We start from the raw sequence: 23888 nt of genomic DNA on the forward strand, positions 1-23888 counted from the left end.
GTGAGATTAAAATTTACAGCCCAGGGATTGGCACTAGATTAGATAATTTACTACTGTTATTCTGTAATCTAGAATATTCAGGGCCACAAACCTACCTGGGGTAACTAATTCATTCAACAACAAAGTTTGGACTTTGTTTCTTGACTATGAGCCATGTTTTGCATAGTCTGAAGCCAGGCATAGCAGATCTTAACTGATGTCATCAGAGCAATAAGCAGTGACTGAGGAGAGTTCCTCTGCCTAATTCCTTGGACTCCCACCACAGTGCTACACTCTGAAGTGCTGAATGTGCAGAGGGGTCTGCTAGATCCTAAGCATTAGGAAAACATCCTCAGTGAGAAGAGTGCCTGGGAGGAGGGAGTGTGCAGCTGGGGCAGGGCAAATGCACAGGAGATCCAGGGCAGGTGGACAGAGATCTCCCCTTTGCAGGATGAAGATGTATGAACATGGGAGGGATATAGGATATGGACCAGAGAAAGGTGTTGGCTTTAAATGGAAAAGAAAAATCCCCAGGTTGGGCTGGGTACAGTGGCTCAGACGTATACAGCAGCCACTTGGGAAGCTGAGGTATGAGGATCACTTGAGCCCATGAATTTGAGAAAAACCAAGTCAATACAGCAAGATCCTATTTCAAAAAAACCCCAAATCTTGCTGGGCATATTGCCACATGCCTGTATGTAATCTCAGTGATGTGGGAGGCTGCAGGAGGATTTCAAGTCCAGTGCCAGCGTTGGCAACTTAAAAAGGACTAGGGGCGTAGTTTAGTGGGAGAACGTTTCTGGGTTCAATCCCCATTACCAAAAAAACAAAACAGATGAAAAAACAACCCCCACCCTTACAAATCAAGTTATAAAACAAGATAAATTCCACGGGTAGATTTGCTGAGTGGTAGAGATGCTTAGCATGCCCAAGGCCCTGTGTTCAATCTCTGTGTGTGCGTGTGCACGCACACATGCTCTCTCTCTCCCTCTCTCTCTCTCTCTCTCTCCCTCCCTCTCTCTCTCTCTCCCTCCTATGTAAGCTCAGTGAGGATGGGATCAGAAGGGAAATATTATTCTTCATCACTGACCTCCTGGGATTCCAAGGTGACTTCAGCATCATCTGAATCCTGGACAACAAGGTCCTGAGGAGGGTGGTCTGTGCTCTGGCTCCATTTCCTGGCAGAGAAAGTGCTATCATGTGCTGTCAACAACCAGTTTCCCCAGAGCCTAACTCCATGGTCATCTGGCCTGACCCAGGCTAGGGAGGAACCTCATCCCTTACAGCTTCCCAGGTGGCTGCCCAGCAACAGTCCAGCAGTCCATTTTTCTGCCCTATATCTTCTTGTTAGAATGATCTTATTTGAAACTAGAATCTACCTCCTGAAAGCACCTACCCTGAGAAGCCATCCTCAGTGCTTAGCCTAAAGCGACTTCTAGAACACTCACTGAAACAGAGGATATTTAGAGGAAGAGAAACCCTGAAAGTCTGAGGTCTTTGCTTCCAAGCTCCCAGGCACATTGGTCATTCTGGCCACAGTTCACTTTGTCAACCTTGCCCTTAATGATTCTCTCCAATTTCTGTATAATCTGAGACACTCAGCATACAGGTTGCCCATGCCAGTGTCCTCCCAGTCCTCATCTCCCTGTGGCAGCACCCAGGGACAAAGGGGGCTGGCAGTGATGGCTATCCCCCAGCTTTCCTACCCACTGGCATATGACACTTGGGCTGCTCCCACTTTGGCCAACAACTAGAAGCAGCTAATCATTCCTTCTGGATTATAGACCCACTTGGCACCTTTTTCTGGGCAGGGCTTGATTGAAGGGAGGGCCTAGATGCTCTGGGTTGGATGAGGGCTGTATGTGGAAACATACTCCTTCTGGCTCCTGCTCTGGGCTGCCCTTGTCTAGATATTTCAGCCAGCAGTTCTCCAAGGGCTGGGATTTTTCCTGCAGGTTGGGAAAGAGATTAAACTCTAGAGTTGGAAAGTGGCCACTTTGATAAAAAATCATCAGCTTTGACACTTAGGTATGAGGTCTTAAGACCCATGTTTCCCTCATTACCAGGAAAGGCACATGGCTGAAAGCTGATGGGGATACAGCTGCCCGAAGACAACAGTAGACAGTGTACATTGGTCCAGGCCTTGTGCAGGGCACAACTTGTCAAGAACCTTCCAAAGATCCATGTTCCTTGACTCAGGATCTCCAAACAACCAAGGCACAAAGATGCTTGTCACAGGGGTGAGATATAGCTCAGTGGTAGGGCCCTTGCCTAGCATGGCTCAGGCCCTGTGTTCCATCCCCAGAAATGCAAGGGGAAAAATCATACTCATGACAGGGTTACAAATAATAGCAATTATTTATTTATAATAGTTGGACATGGTGGCACAAGCCTGTAATACCAATTGCTTGGGAAGTTGAGGAAGGAGGATCACAATTCAAGGGCAGACTGAGCAACTTAATGAAACCCTATCTCCAAATTGAAAATAAAAAGGACTGGGAATGTAACTCAGTGGTAGTGTATCCTGGGTTCAATCCCCACTACTCCTCCTCCTCCTCCTCCTCCTCCTCCTCCTCCTCCTCCTCCTCCTCCTCCTCCTCCTCCTCTACTAATGGCTTAAGTGGAGAGGCAACTAACTGCCCCCACAATAAGGAAATTAGCACTGGTATGCCCACAATATTCTGTAGGTACTCTTAAGCTTTATAATTATTATTATTTTTTTGTGTGTGTGTGGTGCTGGGAATTGAACCCAGGGCCTTGCACATACCAGGTAAGCCCTCAGCCGTTAAGCTTCTTAAAAATGAAAATCATTGAAAGTTACATTTAGAAGAATGATATAAAACTTTAGGATGTAAAAAAGTATCTTTTAATAAGAATAATGAAGTACCCATAATCCCAGCTACTCAAGAGGCTAAGGCAGGGGGATAACTTGGGCCCACCCATTTGAGACCAGCCTGGACAACATATGCAAGACCCTGTAAAGGGATCAAATGGGAAGCACAGACAAAGCTATCAGAATGGCTGTACTTGAGTGCTTATGAGCACCTCCCTAGTTTATAATAAAAATATGAAGACAAAGTAATGAGAGGACATGGCTAGTGTTATCCTGTGAGCAGAGCAAAGCTAGGTAGTTGCTTTGCTGGTGGATAGTTTTTCCCACTTCTTCTGGCTCTGGCAGGACACAGAGCTCTCTCTGTGTGCCCACAGCATCTCTAATGTACCCAAAGGGCCACCCACTCAGTCATGAAAGCTGTCACACACACTGCCCATCTGATGCTGTCTGAGTGCCAGGTGCAGACGACAGCTAACAACTGCATGTTATTCCTGCTCCCAGGAAGCTCCTGGAAGCTCCTAGAAGGTCTGGAGCAAAGGAACATGAAAATCCTGGTATTTGATACCAGCTTCCTCTCTTTATCAAAGGGATGCTCAGAGTGCTGTGGGAAGAAAGCTTCGGCTGCACAGGAGGTAAGATCAATCTAAGTTTGGAAGGAGTTCTCCAAGCAGATTTATTCTATTTTATGGAATGAAATACTCAGTGTTGAGTATTATAAAGATTTACAAATGGTACATCCTTACAAATGGTACAGGTTCCAGGGGCTGGAGTTGTGGCTCAGCGGTAGAGCGCTCACCTAGCATAAGCGAGGCACAGGGTTCAATCCTCAGCACCACTTAAAAATAAATAAAGAAAGGTATTGTGTCCAACTAAAATATTAAACAAACAAAAAACCAAATGGTACAGGTTCCAGTGATTTGGAGGTGGAAGCAGGAGACTCTAAAATTCAAGGCCAGTGTGAGCAATTTAGTGAGATCTGTCTTAAAATTAAAAAGACAAGTGATGTAGCTCAGTGGTAAAGTGCTTTTGGGTTCAATCCCTAGTATCAAAAACAAAACAAAAACCCCCAAATGGTAGAGGATTTATTTGTATTTGTTTCTTTTTGTTAGTACTAAGGGACTGAACTTGGCTTCAGGCATGCTAGGCAAGTGCTCTAGCACTGCTATATTCCCAGCTCTTGTTTTGCAGGTTTAATTTTGGTACGGGGATTGAATCCAGGGGTGCTTAACCACTGAGTCACATCCCTGGCCCTTTTTATTTTGAGATAGGGTCTCACCAAGTTGCTTAGGGCCTTATTAAATCACTGAAGCTGGCTTTGAAATCTCGATCTTCCTGCCTCAGCCTCCCAAGTCGCTGGGATTACAGGTGTGCTCCACTGTACCCAGTTTGTTTGTTTTTGAGCAAGGGTCTTGCTATGTTGCCCATGATGGCCTCAAATTCCTGGATTTGAATGAGCCTTCTGTCTCAGTCTTCTGAATAGCTGCGACTACAGTCCACTTCTAGGCCTAGTGACTAATGAATATTCTTAAATAAAAATTATAAGAGGCCATAGTTTTGGACTAGGTTCTTGTACTATGACCTGACAGACCAGACTAAAACCTAAAATGGTCTCACTTATGCTAATGTCCCATATCACCAAACTGAAATAAATTTAATCTGAAATCAGGAGACAGGTAACAGCTTAACTTTCCAAACAGGCCAGTTTCAATGGACACAATAATGAAGTTCCCTCTGCTTTAATTCTTACTCAAAAAAAGGTAACCTGAAGTGAACTACTTGCTTGTCTATTGTTCTATCTTCTTGTTCCCTCCTTACAAGAAAAATAATTTTGAAATGATCCATCTATTCTTTGTTCTTTGTTTCTGCTTTCATTAGCTCTACTTTGTGAATAAAACCAACCTCTTATTCTAGTTTATGGAATAAAGTATTGCCTGATTCAAGAATCACAAATGAAGTCGATAACTGTGTTGTAATTTCTTCCTTTGGCAACACATAAATGGAATCCCTTAGGAGACACAGAGAGCCCAGGAGGCAGGACTAGAACATACCTGCAAGCCTACCTGTGGGGTCCCATCCTCAGCCTGCTGCCCACCTGCATTTTCTTCTTTGCCAGCAATTACAGCTGCTTCCACAGACCTAAGGGAGAGATCATGTGCAGGTCCTTTATAAAATGGGAAGAGAAAGGACAAGGAAGATGAAGACAGGAGGATGCAAGGATTCAGCCACAGATTTCAAAGATTGTTTTGGGGAATCTCGGGGACATAGTTCTGTTGTTCTGATGTGGTTCTGTCATCTTCCAGCAATTTAGATGGCCTATGCAAAGGGAGTATTTGATTGAGGCTCATGAAAGTCACTATCAAAAGGAAACACAATGCAGGGCCAAGAGGGCAGACCCTCAAAGTAGAAACAGGAGTTGGCATCCTGACTTTGCCAATGACCAGCTGTGTGTGACTTTGAGTACAACACTGGATCCCAGTTTCCTTTTCTACAAATGGGGATAACACTGCACCTGTGACTACAAAAATAGATAAGACAATATGTGTATACATATCCGAAGTAGTGCCAGCTGAATTCTTGCAGCACAGAGTCTCTCCCTCTAGCAGAGGGGACATTTTCAGTAGTCAGGGGTCTTTTTTAAAAATATATATATTTTTAGTTGTAGTTGGACACAATACCTTTATTTTGTGTACTTATTTTTATGTGGTGCTGAGAATTGAACCCAGTGCCTCGCACTTGCTAGGCGAACATGCTACCGCTGAGCCGTAACTCACCCCAGCAGTCAGGGTCTTATGAGAGGCTTTACAGTTGTTGTGTTAGGTCTCAAACATTACAAGGGAGGGAATTTTCCTTTTTTTTTTTTTTCTTTTGGGTACAAGGGCTTGAACAAACCCAGGGCCTCACACATACTAAGCAAGCACTCACCACTAGCTATATCCCTAGTCCTTTTAATATTTATTTTTTGAAAAATTTTAATTAAATATTTTTTAGTTTTAGGTGGACACTATATATTTATTTTATTTTTATGTGGTGCTAAGGATCAAACCCAGTGCCTCATACATGCTAGGTGAGCACTCTACCACTGAGCCACAACCCTAGCCCCCTCCTCTAAAAAAAATTTTTTTTTATTAAATATTTATGCCTCAGCCTCCCAATTTGGGATTATGGGCATGTGCCATAGTGCCATCAGCTCAGGATGTCTTGGAATTCTGAAGATTAGCTTATCTTAAAAAAAATTAAATGCTACCCCTGACAAGCTGGGGTCTATTGTTCTGTCAGTTAGCGGTCTACTCTCTAGCTCTTGCTTTGTTTTCTGTGTTCTGCAATTTCATTATGCTGCCGTGTCTAAAGGCAGATTTTTATTTTTAAAATTTTTAAACTGGGGATTGAACCCAGGGGCACTTAACCACTGAGCCACATCCCCAGCCCTTTTTTTATATTTTAGTTAGAGATAGGTCTTGCTTAGGGCCTCACTAAGTTGCTGAAGCTGGCTTTGAACTTGAGATCCTCCTGCTGCAGTCTCCCAAACTTCTGGGATTACAGGTGTGTGTTACCACACCCAGCAGGGCAGATTTTTTTAAACTTTTATAATTAATCAATTGAGGAGTACTTTATATCAAAATATACTCACTTAGATACATATTTGGATGAGTTTTGATAAAACCATGCTTTTGAAACTACATCCCCAATCAAGGCAGAAATTTTTATCACTCTGAAAAGTGCTCTTGTGCTCCTTTGCAGCAATCTGCATACTATACTCTATTTTGTATCTGGCTTCTTTTACTCAGCAGTTTTTGAGATTTGCCCATGTTGTCTTTGGTGCTGAAAAGTATTTGATAGTATGAATATAGCAGAATTGGTTTAGTCATTTATCTACTAATATATCTAGATATCTAGTCTCTCACTAAAATCATACTATCTTGAGTTCAATAAGCATTGTAATAAATCTTGATATCAGATTATAGAAGTCCTCCGACTTTGTTCTTCTTCTTTTTTTTTTTCTTTTTCAATAATGGGGACTAAACCCAGGAACACTCACTACTGAGCTATATCCTCAGTCCTTTTTCTTTTTTATTTTGAGATAGGGTCTCACCAAAATAGGGTCTTGCTAAATTGCTGAGACTAGCTTTGAACTTGTGACCCTCTTGCCTCACCCTAGAATCACTGGGATTATAGGTATATGCCATGATGTCCAGCTCACTGAATTTTTAATTTTAATGAGATTACTTTAAATTTTTCTTTCCTTTTTTTTTTTTTTTTTTTTAAACTGGGGATTGAATCTAGGGGGTTCTTAACCACTAAGCCACAGCCCCAGACATTTTTATTTATTTATTTTTCGAGTCAGGTCTCACTAGGTTGCTTAGGCCTCACAAAGTTGCTGAGGCTGGCTTTGAACTTGTGATCCTTCTGCCCAGCTTCCTGAATTGCTGAGATTATAGGCATGCACCACCACACCTGGCTTTAATTTCTATAAACTCTCTCTCTTTTTTTTTTTTTAAAGATAGAGTGAGAGAGAGAGAGAGGGAGAGAGAGAGAGAGAGAATTTTAATATTTATTTTTTAGTTTTTGGCGGACACAACATCGTTGTTTGTATGTGGTGCTGAGGATCGAACATGGGCCGCACGCATGCCAGGCGAGCGCGCTACCGCTTGAGCCACATCCCCAGCCCCTCTATAAACTCTTTTTTGAGTTTTTTTTCAAATATACCTGTCTATTTTCTAAAGTCCCTCATATTAACCCCCTTTTATTTTGTTAAACATATCAAACATGAAATATTATAAATTCTGGAATCTTTGTGAGTCTGACTTTTCCGACTTGTTTCTGCTGTCTTTAGTCCTTGATGACATGCTTCCTTGAATGTTTAACAATTTTTAAATATGAATACTGGGGTTGGGGATGTAGCTCAATAGTAAAACACATAGCATTCATGAGATCTTGGGTTTGATCCCCAGCAATATACACATACACACACACAAATCAATTTAAAAAATCTGAGCTGGGTACATTGGTGCATGGCTGTAATTTCAGCTACTAGGGAGGCTGATTTCATGGGAGAATTTTGAGTTTGAGGCCAGTCTAGGCAACATAGTGAGTCCTCATCTCTAAATAAATATCTTGAATATATGCTCCTTGGAACTTCATCTATGGATTTTTCTTTTTTGGAGGGTGGGTACTGGGGGTTGAACCCAAGGGCACTTTACCACTGAGTTATACCCCTAGTCCTTTTTAATTTTTGAGACAGAATCTCATTAAGTTACTGAGGCTACCCTCAATCTTTTTTTTTTTTTTTTAAAGATAGAGTGAGAGAGGGGGGAGAGAGAGAAAGAGAGAATTTTTCAATATTTATTTTTTAGTTTTCAGCGGACACAACAACATCTTTGTTTGTATGTGGTGCTGAGGATCGAACCTGGGCCGCACGCATTGAGCCACATCCCCCGCCCCCTACCCTCAATCTTGTTATCCTCTTGCCTCAGCGTTTTGAGTCACTGGGATTACTGTGTGTACCACCACACCCTACTATCTGTGGGAATTCTTTAAGGTCTATGTTGGTGAGGTGTTGCTCCAGGGGAGCAGACTTCCTGGGACAATTGAAAAACAAATTTTCAGTTTCAGGCTTCTCAAATAGTGAGTATAAAAGCTGAAAAGCCACTGCATGGCTTCCTGTGCTTTCAGAGTTTTAGAGAGATATTCCTCCTCTTCAGCCAGGGCCAAGGTCAATGAATAAGAGCTTCCTGCTGCAGTGTTGAGTGTATCTGCAGTTCATTTGTGCACTAGGGCAGAGGCCTTTAGGGACTCAAGCTTTATATGGAGGTCTCCTACTAAATTTTTTTTCCTATAAAGCCCAGGCCTTTGGCTTTGTCTTTTATCTCTGGCACCCCTCCTAGCCCCATAAATGGAGGCTTCAGAGTACCAAACTTTGCACTTCAGGTGCTTTTTCTCTGGATTTTGGCTTTTACTTCATTTTTTTTTTTTTTTCTGTTGGTAGAGATCAAACCCAGGGCTTTGTGTGTGCTAAGCAAGGGCTCAACTACTGAGTTCTACCACCAGCCCTAGCTTTTTTTTTTTTTTTTCAACTTTTGACCACTTAAGGTTACTTTTTTTTTCTTCTTTTCTTTCTTTGTTTTTTTGGTACCAGGAATTGAACCCAGGGGCACTTAATAAACACTGAGTCACATGTCCAGCCTATTTATCTATCTATCTATATTTTTTTTTAGAGAGGGAGAGAGAGAATTTTTTTTAATATTTATTTTTTTAGTTCTCAGTGGACAAAACATCTTTGTTTGTATGTAGTGCTGAGGATCGAACCCGGGCTGGCATCGAGCACGCTACTGCTTGAGCCACATCCCCAGCCCCTTCAATTCTTATTACACATATAGAGCACAATTTTTCATATCTTTGTATAAAGTATGTTCACGCCGGTTCATGTCTTTATACATGTACTTGTGGTTTTTTTTTTGGCATTACAATTCTTATTATACATATATACCACAATTTTTCATATCTTTGTATAAAGTATGTTCACGCCGGTTCATGTCTTTATACATGTACTTGTGGTTTTCTTTTTTGGCATTACAATTCTTATTACACATATATACCACAATTTTTCATATATTTGTTTGTATATAAAGTAGGCTAACAGCTCATTAGTTCATCTGAAATATTATAGCTGGCATTTTTAGTTATTTTTTAGGGGGAGGACGGCTCAGGGTGTTTAATCTGCCACACTGTAAAACGTGGAAATCTAATGATTTCTCCATTGTATACTTCCACCATCCAATCAAGATGAAAACAGGACAAGATAACGGACTCCCTTCAAATCACTGTACCTGAGTGACAGCTCTGAAACCTGTCCCTGTAGCAGATTTAATTTTTGGACATGGCGTCTACAGTCAGCACCAGAACCCTCACCATATACCTGAGAAAGAAAAACATATATTTAGTTTAAAAAGTGTTGCCAGAATGCAAAGAAACAGATATATTTGAGATGTACCTCATGGAAAACCAAACTGTATTATGCAAGGCCCCAAAATGCTTGAAGCAGCATGCAGGAAATCTAATGACTGGCTGCTGTTTCTAGAGTGATTTATAAACAGGCTCTGCAGCCAGTTTAGGTCTAGCTGGCTGCCTCACTAGCACCCTGAACTCTTATCTACCAAAGCAACCCAAAGCCCTATGCAAAATAGTTAATGAATTCCTAGTTCAATGAAGAAGCATATAATGGAATTTTCCCAGACAATGCTCCATCTATTTCACTTAATAAAAAGGGTCACAAGAGAAGTAACACAAATTGCCAAAAATATATAAAATTATGCTTACCCTAATTGATAATTAAAGGAATACAAAATAAAATGACATGCCTTTTCCCACATAGCAGTCACCCATTTGTTCAATAAATATTTACTGAGTACCTATTATGTGGTAGGCCCTGGTCTAAGTGTGGATAATACTATGCAGCAGTGGACAAAACTTACCGTCACCAACGAGCTCTTTCTAGCAAGAGGGGACATAATAAATTAGTAAAACATCTGGCTACAAGTCAGTAACAAATATTCTCAGAAAAATAAGGCAACAAAATAGGATAGGGCTGAATGGGGGGCAATGTGTGCAAAATTTTATGTTGGGCATTCCATGGTCAAGAAATGAATCACTGAGAAGATGACATCTGAACACAAATAGGAAGACATGTGGGAGCAAGCCATGAAAATGTCAGGAAGAACATTCTAGCAAATATAATGAAACAGAAATGAGTGCAGAGACCCAGAGACTGACATGTGGAGTTAAAGTGAGGGGCCAGCTGAGAGGCCTGAGGGGAAGGTGGTAGGTGATGAAATTTTGGAGCATGAACTGGTGAGTTCCACCATAGGTAGAATCAGCTTTACAGGCCTGAGAACTGCTATATTGTTGCCATCTTGAAATTCTTTTCTTTTTGAGACTGAGACTTGCTATGTCACCCAAGCTGGCCTTAAGTTTCTTGGCTCAGTGACCCTCCTGCTTCAGATTCCTAGTCAATGAAGAAGCAAATAATGGCATTTTCCCACACACTGCTCCATCTATTTCACTTCATGGAGGAACAGGAACCTAAGGAGCAGGAGCTCTGTATCTGGTGAACTTAGTGAGAGAGAAGAGGATCCTGGCTGTGGAATGTTGGGGCTCCATGAGAAACATCTTCTGCAGGGCTGGGCCCACCTGCTTTCTGTTTATCAGAACATACCTTCAAAAGGGACTGCTTCTCTCCACAAGCCTTGCATGTCCATTTGAGACTTTTTTTCACCTACAATGAAATTTCAGAAATATAGCTTAGACAATTATATAAAACAGGACAGAATTGGGTGAGAAATAACTTAGCTATACCCCCAGCCCTGATGGTGGCATTTTAAAAAAATATTTTCTTAGTTGTAGATGGACACAATAACTTTATTTTATTCATTGATTTTTATGTGGTGCTGAGAATTGAACCCAGTGCCTCACATATGCTAAGCAAGTGCTCTACCACTGAGCCACAACCCCAGCCCTGAAGGTGGCATTTTTAAGAGAAAAGAATAAACTATTTAATAAGTGGTTCTGGAAAGACTGGCCATCCATGTGAAACAAAATCAAGTTAGTTTTCTGCCGTGTTTTTTTTTTTTTTTTTTATTGAACCCAAGGGCACTTAACCACTGAGCACATCCCAGCTCTTTTTTTTTTTTTTTTTTTAATTTTTAAATTTTGAGACAAGGTCTTGCTGCATTGCTTAGGGCCTTGCGAAGTTGCTGAGGCCGACTTTGAACTGGCGACCCTCTTGCCTCAGCCTCTTAAATTACTGGGATGTAATAAATATTTATCTCTGTAGGGCTGGGGATGTGGCTCAAGCGGCAGCACGCTTGCCTAGCGTGCATGCGGCCCGGGTTCGATCCTCAGCACCACATACAAACGAAGATGTTGTGTCCGCCAAGAACTAAGAAAAAATAAATAAATGTTAAAATTAAAATGAATATTGAAAAAAAAAATAAAAAAAATAAATAAATATTTATCTCTGTAATAAAATAAATGTTACATCTGTATCTCTCTATATATCATATCTATATAATTATGTATACATGAACATATTTATATGTACTTTACAACCCACGATGAAAATTATTATATCTTCAAAAGGTAACACAGCCTTTATAAAAGCAAACATCTAAAGATAATGGGTGAAAAAAGACAGTCCATTCAAAATAGCAACAAGAGGGCTGAGGATGAAGCTCAGTGGTAGATTGCTTGTCTAGCATGCACAAGGCCCGTGTTCAATCCCTAGCACCTTAAAAACAAAACAAATTATGATTAATATGATTTTAATACAAAGATTCTAAGGACAAACAGCATTTACTAAAAATTTGAGTGGATATATTCTATGACTTGGCTATTTTTTTTTTTTGTGGTACTGGGGAGGGAACTATGAGCTATGGCCTTGTATCAGGACTTAGCAATTCTACCTTTCAGGATCTACCTAAAAACACCACAAAACAAATCCTGTGCATTTTCTATGGGTATATATGCAAGTAAGAAATACATCATTGAAAAAGTCTGGGGCTGGGTTTAGTGGCACACAACTGTAATCCCAGTGGCTCTGGAGGCTGTTGCAGGAGGACAGTGAGTTCAAAGCTAGCTTCAGCAACTTAGCAACGCCACAGCAACTCAATGCGACTCTGTCTCAAAATTAAAAATAAAAAGGGCTGGGGATGTGGCTCGGTAATTAAGCGCCCCTGGATTCAATCCCTAGTACTAAAAAAAAAAAAAAAAAAAAAAAAAAGAGCCTGGGCCAGGCTTGGTGACACATACCCTCATCCCAGCTACTCAGGAAGCTGGGATGGCAAGTTCAAGGCCAGCCTTGGCAACTTAGCAAGACCTGGGTCTCAAAATAAAACTACAAAAAATAGAGTTGGGGATTTAGTTCAGTGATAGAGCATTTGCTTAATGTGTGAGCCCCTGGGTTTAATCCCCAGTATTTGGGGAATAAAATGTCTGGAAAGACACATATTACTGGTAACTGATTCTGGGAAGCCAGTAAGATAAAAACAGGATCTTTGCAATTGTATAGGCGTGGGTTTGCCATTTATTCGATGGCAAATCCACTTGATTTCTCTGGATTCCAGCATTCTTAGAGGCTGCTGAAATTAAACGAGATGTGTGAAACTGCCCAGCACACAGAAGACTTGTAATTAACAGGTTGACTTCCTCTCCTCAACACTCCCCCACCAAGCATCCTATTGGCGATTGAACCCAGCAGTGTTTTACCACTGAGCTATATCCTCAGGTCTTTTTATTTTGAGATAGGATCCCACTAATTTGCCCAGGCTGGCCTTGAACTTGAGATCCTTCTGCCTCAGTCTCCTCAGTTGCTGGGAGTACATGTGTGTATCACTGCACCCAGATATTCTCATCCCTTTTTGAGACAGGGTTTTGCTAAATTGCTCAGGCTGGTCTCAAACTTGTGATCCTCCTGCCTCAGCCTACCAAGTTGCTGGGATTACAGGTGTGTGCCACCACAGTCACTCTCCCTCTCTTTCAAATCATTTTTTAAAATTACATATATATATATATATATATATATATATATATATATATATATATATTTATTTATTTTTACTTATAGATGGACACAATGTCTTTATTTTACTTTATGTGGTGCTGAGGATCAAACCCAGTGCCTTACGCATGCTAGGCAAGCGCTCTGCCTCTGAGCCACAACCCCAGCCCATCAAATCATCTTTCATAGAGTTAAAAATGAGCATGGGCATGCATGACAGTATATGTGTAATGATTAAAAAATGCAAATGATTTCCATTTATTCTCAACTCTAAAATACAGTCCAAAAAAAAAACCACCTAAGTTTCTGAGCCCCTACAAAGTTCCATTACACGCAAACTTACAGATGCATATTCAGCATCTTATTGTCTTTAATACATATTTTAAGGAAGTTTGATGCTATTCTTTCTCAAGGAATGGCAGATTAATGGGTAACTGGGAAGAAGAGTAAACTATCAGAGGTAGATACACAGTGTTAGTTGACTTCAAAGTAGGGCACAAACCAGAAAAGATTAGGTTAAATTATATCCTCTGTCTTGTGTGCTCAAAGTCAGGAAAGCAAACAGATTTTAGACATATCGACCATTTAAAACTGGAGGCGTCTGTGGGTATGCTTAAACTGGAGGCAGAGGCAAACTAGTGACACCAGAGGGCGTCCAGGCGTAGACCAAGGTCATTTCAACGGTACTTGTTCACACCAGTGCCATTCCCATGGCTGCATCTTTAGACTGAGTTCTAAAAACAGTTGTTAGAATAGATCCCCTTTGAAATTAAAAGCAAACTTCCTGATAACTGACTTTCTGTATCCTATACTTCCTTAGTAAAGTACAGATGCAAAGGAAGCCTGACGTATTCTCTAGGTACTGCCTAGCTAAATTTACACATGAACATCACCTGGCTTTTGTAAACCCCCGTTGGACCAGCTGAGAAGTAATCTAGCAGTTTCTACCAGCGGCCTGCGTAAGCCTGCCAGCCGGGATCCAGGCAGGTTCCTTGGGCTTCCCTGCAGCAACACGCTCCCTTTGTAATTAAATTAAGAAAGAGCCACTGCCCTGCATAAAGGATGCTATCTTCAGGGTGGGCATCCCAATTCCCTGCAGGAATTCATGAAAAGCCACCTCAGCAAAAACGATTATTTCTGGTTTCTACAACAATCAGGCATAAAATAAAAACAAAAGCTCAGAACGACGTTATGGGTAAGCGACACCAAATAACACCCAGTCCTCAGCACTGTCACATCTTCGGGCTCCAAATACACCCGCGGCCCGTCACATCACACCAGCCATCCCCGCGCGGGAGGAGGGGTAAGCCGGCGCTTGCCCCACCTGGTGCGCCTGGAAGAGGCGGCAGCTGCAGCATCGCAGGACCCGAGACTGCTGCGACGGCGCCATGACGGCCTCCGTCGCCACTTGCCGCGCGCGTGCGCCCCACGCTCACATCTCGGCTCCGCCCTCTGACCCGGCTCGGCTCCTCTAGGCACCAGCACCACTTGGTTTGCTCATGCGCCCCGCGCTCCCGTCTTCCCAGGCTCCGCCCCTCTCGGAGGATTTGGCCCCTTTGGGTCCCAGTGCCGCTGACCTTGCTTGTATGCGTCACTCAGGCCCGCCCAGGCCCTGCGGCTTCCCCGCCCCCGCGGGCTACTCTCGGGCCTCTTTAGCCTCATATCTTGGCGGTTACTTTGTGGTACGTTTGTCTTGCCGGGGGCTTAGGCCCCGCTATCCTGGGACTAGCTCAAGAGCAGGCCGCCAACCCGCGATTTGATGATTTCCCCTGCCTGCTCTGGTCTTTCTCTCCTTTCCCCTTTCTCTCTCTCTATGTTGACTGAGCCCTGGGACGGCTTGCCACGACTACTTGCCCAGTCATTTTTGTTAAGGTAACTGGTGCAAATATCCAGACACAGCTCTGAGTCAAGCAAAGGTTTATTGACAAGAGAATATCTGCCGGGCTGCCCTTCTGCAAGGTGCAGCAGCCTGCTGAAAAAAACTTCTTAACTATATACTCCTGTACAATGAAGGAGCCAGAAAATAACCCTTTTGGTCTTTGTGATTGTTACTTGGCGCGATTTCAGTTGTTAGGGACTCTTTGGGGTGGGCTGAACCAGAAGGTGGTGCCTGGATGCGCTTTTCAAAATGGAGTTACTTTGGCCCAAGGACCTAACGCTTTTTACATTTTTATTTTGAGACAGTGTCTGAGTTGCTTGGGACTTGCTAAATTTCTGAGACTTGCCCTGGAATTATCCGTGTGGGCCAACATACCCAGTCAGTTCTATTCTGTTTCTTCCTGTGCTTGTTGGAAAATTTGAAGTTTCAAGGACAGGATAACCACTGCTGTCTACCTACAAGGGTAGCTCTGCTGCTAAAAGTTGCAGAGAGGGAGACAGAAGGGGCCTTCCTGTTCCAGCCCACTCCGCTGGTTCTGTGGTTCGAAAATGTGGGACATCTGGTTAGAAGTGTGCAGTCAATCTTTGAGCCAGAGCACTATGGCAGAAGGGCCGGAGGACATAATCCCAGGAAAACAGCTCACCAGCTCCACATGAAAAGGAAGTTGAAAATGAAAAACAGTCCCTCCTGCAGTCCCCAGAGAAAGCTCTATTTGGAAGGTGGAGGAAGGAGTTCAACTTCTGTGTCTCAGCCCCACCAGGACCCTAGTGCCAGCTGGCCAAGGCATTCATGCCTGACTTACAACATAAACTATCTTTTCTTTAAAAAAATTTTTTTTGTAGTTGTAGATGGACAGAATGCCTTTATTTTATTTGTTTATTTTTATGTGGTGCTAAGGATTCAACCCAGTGCCTTACATATGCTAGGCAAGCACTCTGCCATTGAGCTATAACCCTAGCCCAACATAAACTATCTTGTTAAAAAAAATTATAATACCCAGTTCTAACAAAGATTTGGTTAGAAAGGTTCTGCTTTATAAAATGCTGGTAGAGGAGTAAAATAGAAAACAAAACAGAGACCATCAATGGTAAGAGTCACAATTACCAAAACCTAAGAAAAAAAAAAAAACCCATGTAACACAGACAGATTTATTATGTACTAGTGACTACTGAAGTCTAACAGGAAAAAAAAAAAAAGGGAATAAATGTTCTGAAGAATAGTTGCTCTCCATAAATGGACCACAATGCAGGTCCATTACAGAGTTTTGAGTTTGAAGTGAAAGTGCACATGCATTATTAGGAAGTGACAGCCAGGTGGCGCTTACCTGTAATCCCAGCAATTCCAAGGCTGGGGTAGGAGGATCTTGAGTTCAAAGCTATCCTCAGCAATTTAACGAGGCCGTAAGCAACTCAGTAAGAACCTGTCTCTAATAAAATATAAAAAAGGACTGGGGATGTGACTCAGTGGTTGAGAACCCCTGGGTTCAGTCCCTGGTACCAATATATATATATATATATATATATATATATCGGGAAGTGACATCTTTGCTTGGCCAAACTTTGGTCAGGCTTCTGAATACTCTCCTCTGCACTTCTTTCCAGTTTTAACAAAGAACTCTGCTAAGTCAGTTTATCAAGAACTGCTTCCTTTCCATCATCAACATCTGATCAGTATCTTCACAATCCGCCCCCCTCCCCGCCATCCCCAAGGTAAGGTCTAATCAAGCTGGCGAGTCTTCAGCAAGAATCCCGTTAGGTCTGTGTAGTCAGAATTCTCCTTATTCACCTGTTTCCTCCTAGTAATTTTCCATCTGTCGGCCTCCGGCTATAAATTCCCATCTGCCCATGCTGAATTGGAAGTTGAGCCCAGTCTCTCTCCCCCATTTCCAGACCCCATTGCAGTGGTCCCTATACCTTCTTCTTCTTCTTTTTTTTTTTTTGTACCAGGAATTGAACCCAAGGGTGTTTAATAACTGAGCCACATTCCCAGCCCTTTTTTAATTTTTTTATGTTGAGACATGATCTTGCTAAGTTGTCTAATGCCTTGCTAAATTGCTGAGGCTGGCTTTGAATTTGCGATCCTCTTGCCTCAGCCTCCCAAATTGCTGGGATTACAGGTGTGGGCCTACTGTCACTGTGCTTGGCCTCTGGCCATACACCTAGTCTGATAGTCTTGAATAAAGTCTTCCTTGCTGTGTTTTGTAAGCATAAAATGATGGGAGTAGACCTCAACAGATTCAGGGAAACCATTTATTGTTCTCCAGGTACTGAATTCGAAAATGGCCATTGTTTACAGAGAGGATTTTGGTTTATAGGGTACAGTTAGGGTGGTTTCAGACAGTCAGGGGCTAGTTATGTAGGTTAAAAGTTTTAACTCAGAAGGGAAGCTGTAAAAGGTTGAAACTCATTGTTTCTTGAAGAGATAGGAGTCCAGATTATGAGGGATGGGCATTTCTTTTTTCTGGAAGTTATTGTCTCCCAGGGTTTCAGTATTCGACTCCTTCTGTCGGGTCGTACTCCACTAAAACACTCAGGGTCATTCCAGGGGAACCGAGCTGCGCAAAATAACCACATAAGAGATAGAAATGCTTTTTTTCCTTGGGGGTGCTGTATGGCTCCTCTGACCTTAAGGGTTCGCAGAAATAGAGAGAGAGAGCATGTACTGACCCTTTTTATTGAGGAGAAGCCATTCAAATGAGGCAAGGGGTCAGGTTTCAGGGGGCTGAGTTCAGCTTCATGTCTGCTGTCAGCAGGTTGACTGACACTCAAGGGCACAGTAAGAAAGGGGACACACAAAAGGTGTTTCCATGGAACATTCTATCCTAAACAGGGCAAGGGGTAATATTACAAAGGAACAGGTGAGCACAGCTGTATCCCATGGGGATACAGGAAGGTGTGCTCATGTATGAAGACACAGTCACTCACATCTTAGAAGACCGGGGCTCTCCAGATCACAGCATGACTGCCGGATGCTGCACAGGTCAGCAGGGGAGTCGGACATGGTCACATGCTAGTCAGCCTCCCACATCCTTCCTTCAGGGCCCCTGTTTTATCAGGAAAGAATTTATTGGAAGGATAATAATACTTGGCTAGTTTCCCTTCCCTCCTCCAGAGCAGCATTGTCTCTCTGCTTTTCTTTGGGGGTTGTTTTGCAGATTATCATTTTCCATAACTCTTCATTCTTTATCTGCTGTCACTGAATAACTTTTTATTTAATAAAAGCAAGGTGGTTACAAAATGTACATAATTTCAGTTATATAAAATCTGTCATTTATTTATTCCTAGGTGTGTGTGTTTGTGTAGGTGGGTAGGATTATGATTTAAAAAATATTTTCCAAATTTTTCACAATAAGTATATATCAGAAAAACATTTTAAAATTGTGTTTCAAAGACTGAGTTGCAAATGGACAATGGCCAGGTATAAAGAGCATCTGCCATAAACATGTTGGGATATGCTGGGACTCACTAAGTTGCTGGCCATAAGGAACAGCAGCCATAGGCATTCTTAGTCATATCTGGTTGCAATTAATAAGGAGCTATAAGGGGCACTAACCATAGGCACATTTAACAATTACTGGTTACAATCAATAGGGAGCACAGCTCCATGGACATGCACAAAGAACATACCCTGTTGCAATTACATCATCTCACTGGACATAACCAATGGACATTGACTTTCACTGGGTGTAACCAATCAGCAATGTACACCATCAACTTGGAACTATATTTAAGTCACTTGTTTTGCTACATTAATGAGGCTGCTCCAAGGACATCAGTGAGACTGGCTGCCTTGCTGTCCATCCCCAGATTGACTCTACCATTCCCTGACGTACATCCATCGGCTGGAGAGAATCACTGGACAATGGCCATGTCTGCTCTTTGGCTAAGAGAAGTTGCGTGGCATCCAAAGTATTTTGGGGCTCCTGGTTGCCCTAGATTGTGTGATTTGCTTGTAGTGTTAATTAGTGTGCATTAAATGCTAGTTGGGGTGCTCCAGCAACCCAACACTTTTTGGATTAATTGTTTATGTTTGATAATTGGTCTGATCAAATATATGCTTGCATTTAAAGACAATCCGCCTCTGAGTAATTATTAATAGCACGGCTCATGACACAAGGCATTATATAACAACAGAACTATGACCTGAAACCTCTGCAAATAACCAGACCCCCCAAATCTCAATTAACTGAGACCTTGACTTGGCCAATAATTGCCTGCTTCTCCATTTTTGCATACCCACTGGCTCGCCTCAGAACCAACCAGGAAAAAAAAAATATGCTCCCCCAACCAATGACATAAAACATTTTGGGTTTACTGGACAAGGTGGTGAGTGCTTATAATTTTAGTGACTCAAGAGGCTGAGGCTGGAGGATAACAAGTTTGGGGTCAGCCTGGGTAATTTAGCAAGACCTGTCTCAAATATAAAATAAAAAGGACTAGGGATGTGCCTCAGCGATAAAACACACATGTATCCTATTCTTCCCTCCCTTTCTTTCTTCCTTTCACTCAAACTACGAGGCTCAATGATCTTCCTGCCTAGTGCTGAGACTACAGGTTCACATCACTAAGCATGGCTAAGCAATTTTAAAATATACAATTATTCATGTTTACTTGCAGGATAAGCATATATTGAAAATTTATTTCCTTCATTCTTATTTAGTGTTACTGTTTTGGTGGTTAAAATATTTTGATTTTCATTACAGGTTCAATGATTAACACATGGAGAGTACTGTTGCAACCAAAACAAAACAGTTTTTTTTTTTTTTTTTTTTTGTGTGTGTGTGTGTGTGTGAGTGTGAGTGTGTGAAAGAGGGGCGGGGGACGGACTCATTGTTGTCCAGGCTGGTCAGGAACTCCTCTGTACTAGACATCTTCCTGCCTCAGCCTCCCAAGTACCTGATACTATAGGTCAGGCTACCATGCCTGACATATTTTTGTACATTCTTTTATCATGTGAATAGGTTAGATTATTCTTTTATGTTCTTACTTTTTCCCTTTCTCTCTCTCCCTACCTCTCTCCCTTTCACTGTGGATTAGACCCAGGTACACTCTACTGCAGAGCTACATGCCCAGTCCTTTTTTTTTTTTTTTTTAGTGCTGGGCATCAAACTCAGGGCCTTGTGCATGCAAGGCAAGCACTCTACTAGCTGAACTATATCCCCAGCCCCCAGTCCTTTTCTATTTTGAGACAAGGTCTCACTAAATTGCCCCAAGCTATCCTTGAATTTGTAGTCCTCCTGCCTCAACCTCCTGAGTTGCTGGAATCCCACAGTGTTGTGAACCACTGTGCCCAGCTATTTTTTTCTTTTTTTTTTTCCTTTAAAAACATATTTATTTTTTAGGTATAGTTGGACACAATGCCTTTATTTACTTATTTTTATGTGGTGCTGAGGATTGAACCCAGGGCCTTGCATGTGCTAGAAGAGTACTCTACCACTGAGCTATAACCCCAGCCCCCCAGCTACTTTATATTTTTTTATTATATTCACAAGTTTCATTTATCCAAATTCCAAGTGATTAAAGCCTTATTGATTACAATCAATTTTAAGATTCCAAACTGGCAAATGTATGAGATTCTCATGCATATCTAATTGCATTATGGCCAAGAATAGTATTTTTGGCAGAAATCTGTTGTAATTATAGTGGTTTGGAATAAATACTAGAAAAGAAATCATGTTCTTCAATTTTGTGGCTTGTTTTGTTTTGTTTTTGTTTTGTACTGGCAATTAAGCCTAGGGGTGCTCTACTACTGAGCTGTATCTATCCCTAGACTTTTTATTTTTGAGACACTATCTTGTTAAGTTGTTAAGAGTCTTGATAAATTGTTGAGGTTGACCTCAATTTACAACCTCTTACCTCAGCCTCCTGAGTTGCTGGGATTTCAGGCTTAAGCCACTGTGCCTGTCTGCACATTTTTAAAATGGTTGTTTTTAAAGAAAAATTAAAAAGAACAGTTGTTCAGTTTCCTTGCTGTTGTTTTGCTGCATTTATTGAGAATGGGGCATAGCAGTTGAGAACAAGGTAAAGTCATAGTGCATGTTATTTTATTTTCTTGTGCTGGGGATATAACCCAGGACCTTGTGCATGTTAGACAAGTACTCTACTACTGAGCCACACTGCTTGCCCTATACTGCAATTTTAAAAACTAGGAAATCCATGGAAAGTAGTTGCCTGGGACTCAAGGTAGGAATACAGACTCCCCACAAATGGCCTGAAGGGTCTTTCAGATGTGATGGACATGTTTCAAAAACTGCCTTGTGGAAATAGTTGCACAACTCTATAAACTAGAATTCATTGGCCTGGACATTAACAAATAGATTTTATGATATATTAAGTTATACCTCAATAAAGCTATTAAATTTAAAAACAAAAAGGCTGGATATGGTGGTTCATGCCTGTGATCAGGAGGCTTTGCAACCAGCCTGACCAGTTTAGCTTGACCCTCTCAAAATTTAAAAACAAAACAAGAGGGTTTGTGGGGCTGGGGTTGTAGTTCAGTGATAGAGCAGCTGTCTAGAATGTGTGAGGCATTGGGTTCAATTCTCAGCACCACATATAAATAAATAAAATAAAGGTCTATCAACAATTAAAAAAAAGAAAAGGAAAAAAAACAGGTTTGTGTATGTGGCTCTGTGAGAGGACACTTGCCTGGCATGTGCAAGACCCTGGGTTCCTTACCAGTGCGGAAAAAAAAACAAAACCCAGACACAGAGATATATCTTTTAGTAAAAGCGAGAATGGCCCCATGTGGGGGCAAACACTGGCCAAAGTGATACACTTCAACTCCTGCTGCAAATAAAGTGGTCCTTGTGGCTCAGCCCTGTGTGACTCAGCTCAAGGAGACACCCACTGGTTGCCTGTGGCCCACACTCTGCTTCTAGAACCTAGTGACTTGCTATAGCTCAGGGCTGAGACACATCTATACTTCTGTCCCACTGCCCACTGAGACCTGTAGAGCTCAGGGCTTCTTCTGTCACAAGTCAATTGGTACGATGTCTACATCACCCTTTGTGGGGGACCAAATGTCTTGAACTTCCAGAATGAGGCCTGGGTCCCATTCCTGGCCTAGGGAGAAGTCAGGAGGCCTAAGCAGTTGTTGAAGGCCACTTTAAGGCACTATACACAGTGGGTTTTATTTTTATTTTTTTATTTGAGGGATTAAGGCATTGAGCACAGTGTGATGTTTAGCCAACTGAACTGAATACAAAGAGATAGATGAGGACCTGAGGATGTGCTTTCAAAGTTAATGGTGACAAAGAAGCAAAACCGCATGTAAGGTTAACGTGCCCACCCCTATGCAAGAGATGCTTTCTGCTGAGTTCCCCAGTCAGGAGGCTCAGGCTTAAGGGCCTGATCACTTTGAAACCTGATAAGCTTATGACCCTCCTACCTGGTGCCCAGTGGTAGGATCTGGTACCTGGGCCACACAGCTGTATGAAGATGGCTCTGTGGTTGGAGGACCTAGTGTTGCCTGAGCACAGCATGGGGTGCAAGGATGTGAGGCAAGCATGGGCAGATCTGAGAGGCTCTAACACTAGGAGGGGCAGCCAGGCTCTAGGAGGGTTCCCACCAATTAGAGAGGAGGTGAGTGGCCAGCCTTTTCCTGGGCAGTGGGGTGTACAGGCCCAGGAATGCTTCTAAGGCAACTGGGTCTGCATTGGCCTTTGTGTTTACAATTCATTGCTTCTGGGGAGAATGAGGGTGAAAGGAGAAAACAGGAAGGGAAGGAGGAGACAAAGGCTGGCCCCTACTTCTGAGGCTTCAGCCAGAGCAGTGCAGCTGCAGAGGTCAGCCCAAAACCCCAGACTGCTCATGGTCACTGGAGGTGCTGAATTGTCTCTCCACCTTCTTTTGGTCCTTGATCTTGAGTCCAATGTCTACCTTCTTCTCAAAGAAGTTCACTAATACAGACTCTGTCAGAATGGAGGCCAGGATCTGCTCGAAGGAAATGCACCAGTCCGTGTCCACAGTGCCCCCAGTGCGTGAGGTGGCTGTGGGACTTCGGGCCTCTCCACCCACCAGCACAGTGTCATCTGCAAGGTCCTCGCACTGCAGGGAGCCTGTGCTGACCACTGAGTATGAGGACATGGATATGTCATCTTTGGTTTCATCATCAGACAGAAGCTGCCCCTCGCCACTGCCCCCCTCTACCACCATCTGGCTTTCCTGTGGTGCTTTCCCAAGGTGGGTGTCTCCACCAGCCTTGGCCTGGGGGTCCCCTGCAGCTGGTGGCTGAAGCTCCCGTATTGGGTCCTGATGGGGTTCAGGCGCTGGTAGCTCGTCCTCCTCAGTGGTACTGTTGTGATCCCCGCTGTGGGCACCATCCCTGGGCTTTCTGCCCGTCCGGGTTGAGAACTTCTTCCCTACCTCGCCGATGCGGAGGAGGAGGCTGGCCACTGTGGCGATGGCATGGTACAAGTCTTGCTCCATGGGGTCTTCGCTGAACATGTTGTATAGTGTCTTGCAGAGCTCAATAAATTGCTCCTTAAAGAGAAAAACAGTACAGGGAGATGGTAAAATATGGGTTATATTAGCTGGACTGAGAATGCAGGCCACTCTAATTGGTGCTGGAATATTATCTCCATAAACCTGTGCCTTACCATTCCCATTTTACAGATTAGGATACTCAGACTCAGAGGAAAAGTGACT

The 23888-nt window shown here is 42.6% G+C and overlaps 2 protein-coding genes and 1 long non-coding RNA gene across 13 annotated transcripts in view; 1 reads left to right on the plus strand and 2 right to left on the minus strand.

Annotated features, from left to right (window-relative positions):
• The window catches only part of Mrnip (MRN complex interacting protein), a 28329-nt gene extending 13482 nt beyond the window's left edge, over nt 1-14847 (minus strand). For 5 of the 7 annotated variants that reach the window (XR_013438978.1, XR_001230181.4, XR_002485575.3 and 2 more), the window contains exons 1-6: nt 14686-14847; nt 11022-11081; nt 9637-9725; nt 4861-4948; nt 1777-1928; nt 1070-1157 (exon numbers count right to left, since the gene is read on the minus strand). Coding sequence is in view for 4 of the 7 variants with exons in the window: in XM_021735961.3 (XP_021591636.2) it covers nt 1070-1157; nt 1777-1928; nt 4861-4948; nt 9637-9725; nt 11022-11081; nt 14686-14751 (543 nt within the window). In the remaining 3 variants the exon portion in view is untranslated. The remainder of the gene's footprint in view (nt 1-1069; nt 1158-1776; nt 1929-4860; nt 4949-9636; nt 9726-11021; nt 11082-14685) is intronic. The other 2 variants (XM_013364785.4, XM_005339340.5) reach the window with 2 other exon arrangements.
• LOC120885595 (uncharacterized) lies at nt 14818-19313 on the plus strand. The gene is made up of 3 exons (XR_005728307.2): nt 14818-15043; nt 16842-16949; nt 19047-19313. It is a non-coding gene; the product is annotated as an uncharacterized LOC120885595 (long non-coding RNA).
• A 2634-nt stretch (nt 19314-21947) lies between these two features.
• The window catches only part of Tbc1d9b (TBC1 domain family member 9B), a 47613-nt gene continuing 45672 nt past the window's right edge, over nt 21948-23888 (minus strand). For all 5 annotated transcript variants that reach the window (XM_078049963.1, XM_078049967.1, XM_078049989.1 and 2 more), the window contains one exon: nt 21948-23723. In XM_078049963.1, the coding sequence (XP_077906089.1) occupies nt 23028-23723 (696 nt within the window). In that variant the 3' untranslated portion in view covers nt 21948-23027. The remainder of the gene's footprint in view (nt 23724-23888) is intronic.

Source organism: Ictidomys tridecemlineatus, chromosome 1, assembly GCF_052094955.1.
Source record: "Ictidomys tridecemlineatus isolate mIctTri1 chromosome 1, mIctTri1.hap1, whole genome shotgun sequence".
NCBI classification, from domain to species: domain Eukaryota; kingdom Metazoa; phylum Chordata; class Mammalia; order Rodentia; family Sciuridae; genus Ictidomys; species Ictidomys tridecemlineatus.